This window comes from Myotis davidii, unplaced genomic scaffold, assembly GCF_000327345.1.
Source record: "Myotis davidii unplaced genomic scaffold, ASM32734v1 scaffold134, whole genome shotgun sequence".
Classification (NCBI taxonomy): Eukaryota; Metazoa; Chordata; class Mammalia; order Chiroptera; family Vespertilionidae; genus Myotis; species Myotis davidii.
In genome coordinates, this window is record NW_006288853.1 from 6,383,822 (window position 1) to 6,386,125 (window position 2,304).

The following is a 2,304-nucleotide window of genomic DNA, read 5'->3' on the forward strand; positions in this document are numbered from 1 at the left end:
AAAGCCTCTGCGGCAGCCTGGGTGGGCGGGGTCTCAGGAAATCAACGGGCGGAGCAAGCAGCTATGGCGGAGCCTCAGCCCTGCCCTAAGGAGGCGCGCGTCTCAGTGTCCCGGTAACGGCTGCAAGCACCTCTGAGTGAAAGCCGCCCTCAAGATCGCCCGCTGCCAGACAGTCCAGTTTCTCCCCGCATGAGTCCTGGGTCCCCAGAGACTTCCCGAAACCGGAGGTCAGAGCCGTTGGGAGCTTGTGTCTCCCTCCGGATTCAAAAGACAGCCGCGTCCTCGGGTGCCAGCCCCTTTCCGCGCGCCTTGAGCCCCGTACCTCTGCATTTCACTTCTGCAGCTTCTCTGGGTCTCAGTGTGCCTTTCCTTCCTTCTAGTTGTAGAATTTACAGTCAGCCAGGCTTCCTGTGGTTCTGGATGATGTCCGTATTGTTTTTCTGAGGTATTAATCAATTGTTGTGAGTGGCATTAATTTCCCGGTGTTTATCTCTGCCGCCATCTTAGTTTCTCTCCCGAGAAATCTTGATAATTGCAAAATATTCCAAAATTTTCTTTGAATTTAATTACTATAAAGTATATAAATATAGTATAAAGTATACTATACAGTTTTAAATATGGTTTACCAAAAGTTTTTAAAATCTGAGAATTTATATTTAAATTGTGACTCTCTTTCCTCTCTAGGTTGGGAAAGAGACTGTTCAAACCACTGAGGATCAGATTTTGAAGAGAGATATGCCACCAGCATTTATTAAGTGAGTAATTAAAATATTCTTTTGTTGCTAAGAAGAATAATCCTCTTCTTAGGAAGAAAAGTAACTGTTCCAGTTATATTTTAAAATATAATACTGTGTTTAAAATTGAAATTTCAATTTTTCATCTTTTAACACTTAGGTTTCCTACTGCTGATTTTATTCATTTGTGTTAGGCATTTTAAACATTATTATTATTTTTCAAGACCACTGTATTTGTTGTTTATTTTAAATTATTTTTATTTGAGAGATAGATAGATATTTGTTGTTCCACTCATTTATACTCATTTATGTATCCATTGGTTGACTGTTATATGTGCCCTGATTGGAGATTGAACCACAGCGTTGGCATATCAGGATAATGCTCTAATCAACTGCGCTACCTGGTTAGGGCAACATAATTATTTTTAATAAAATCATGGCTTCTGCGTGTTGTTTTCCAGAATGAAAAGGATTCAGAAGCATTCTGATCTTAGCATACATAATAAGCCTGAATTATATACTGAACACCTTTGCTTGGAGATAGGGAATAAACATAAAAACCTATATTTCAATAGCATTTTAAATTTGTTATATTTACATTCACCTAATTCTCTTACAAATAATTTTCAGACATTCTGGCCTATCCTGCATAAAAGCAGAGATACTAACTTTTGATTAGTTAAAACTTCCCAGGTTCTTGCTTATATTGGCTTTGATTAATGGCTTTGTTCTAAATGGCAGTCAAGTCCTAAGTAAAAGTAAAGGTTGATGCATAACAGTTATTTTATTTCTTTTTTAAAAGATTTAAAATAAATTTTTAGAGAAAGAGGAAAGGAGAGGGAGAGAGAGGGAAACATTGATGTGAGAGATTGATTGGGTGCCTCCTGCATGCCCCCTACCAGGAATCGATCCCCACAACCTAGGCATGTACCCTGACTGGGAATTGAACTGGTAACCTTCTGATGTACAGGACAATGCCCAACCAACTGAGCTACACTGGCCAGGGCCCATAACAATTTTTTAAAAAAGTAGAGCTTTTTCGAGTCAATAAGAATGAGATAAGCATTCAGTTACAAAAAAGGAAGTCAGATAATATCCATTGTTGATGAGGATGTAGAGCAATTGGAACTCCTATATACTGCTCTTGGGAATGTAAATTGGTACAGACACTTTGAGGAAGAAGTTTGGTATTAACAAAGGAGAAGATAGGAAATTCCACTCTCAGGTATGTTCCCTAGAGAAACCCCTGCACACGAGGATCGATATACAAAAATATTGATATTGACAGTGTTCATGATGATCCTTTTGGTCTGTCTACAGCTGAATGGATAAAAACAATCATGGTATAGTCACAAATTGGAATATTAATCAGTACTAAAGGAATGGGAATTTTTCCCTTTAAAGGGATTGGTATTATGTTAATTTCACCTCAATTAGAATAAAAGAGTAAATGAATCTCAAAAACAATTGAGAGATAGGAATGAATTATTGATAGCTAGATAGATAATTAGGTTCCATTTATTTAAAGTTCAGAAACATTATAGAAATAAACTGGCATGTTTATTTGTAA

The 2,304-nt window shown here is 37.5% G+C and overlaps 1 protein-coding gene across 1 annotated transcript in view; it reads left to right on the forward strand.

Annotated features, from left to right (window-relative positions):
* The first annotated feature begins 661 nt into the window (after nucleotides 1–661).
* Nucleotides 662–2,304, forward strand: part of VCL (vinculin) — a 69,178-nt gene continuing 67,535 nt past the window's right edge. The window contains exon 1 of the mRNA XM_006760990.2: nucleotides 662–755. Within this exon, the coding sequence (XP_006761053.1) occupies nucleotides 736–755 (20 nt within the window). The 5' untranslated portion in view covers nucleotides 662–735. The remainder of the gene's footprint in view (nucleotides 756–2,304) is intronic.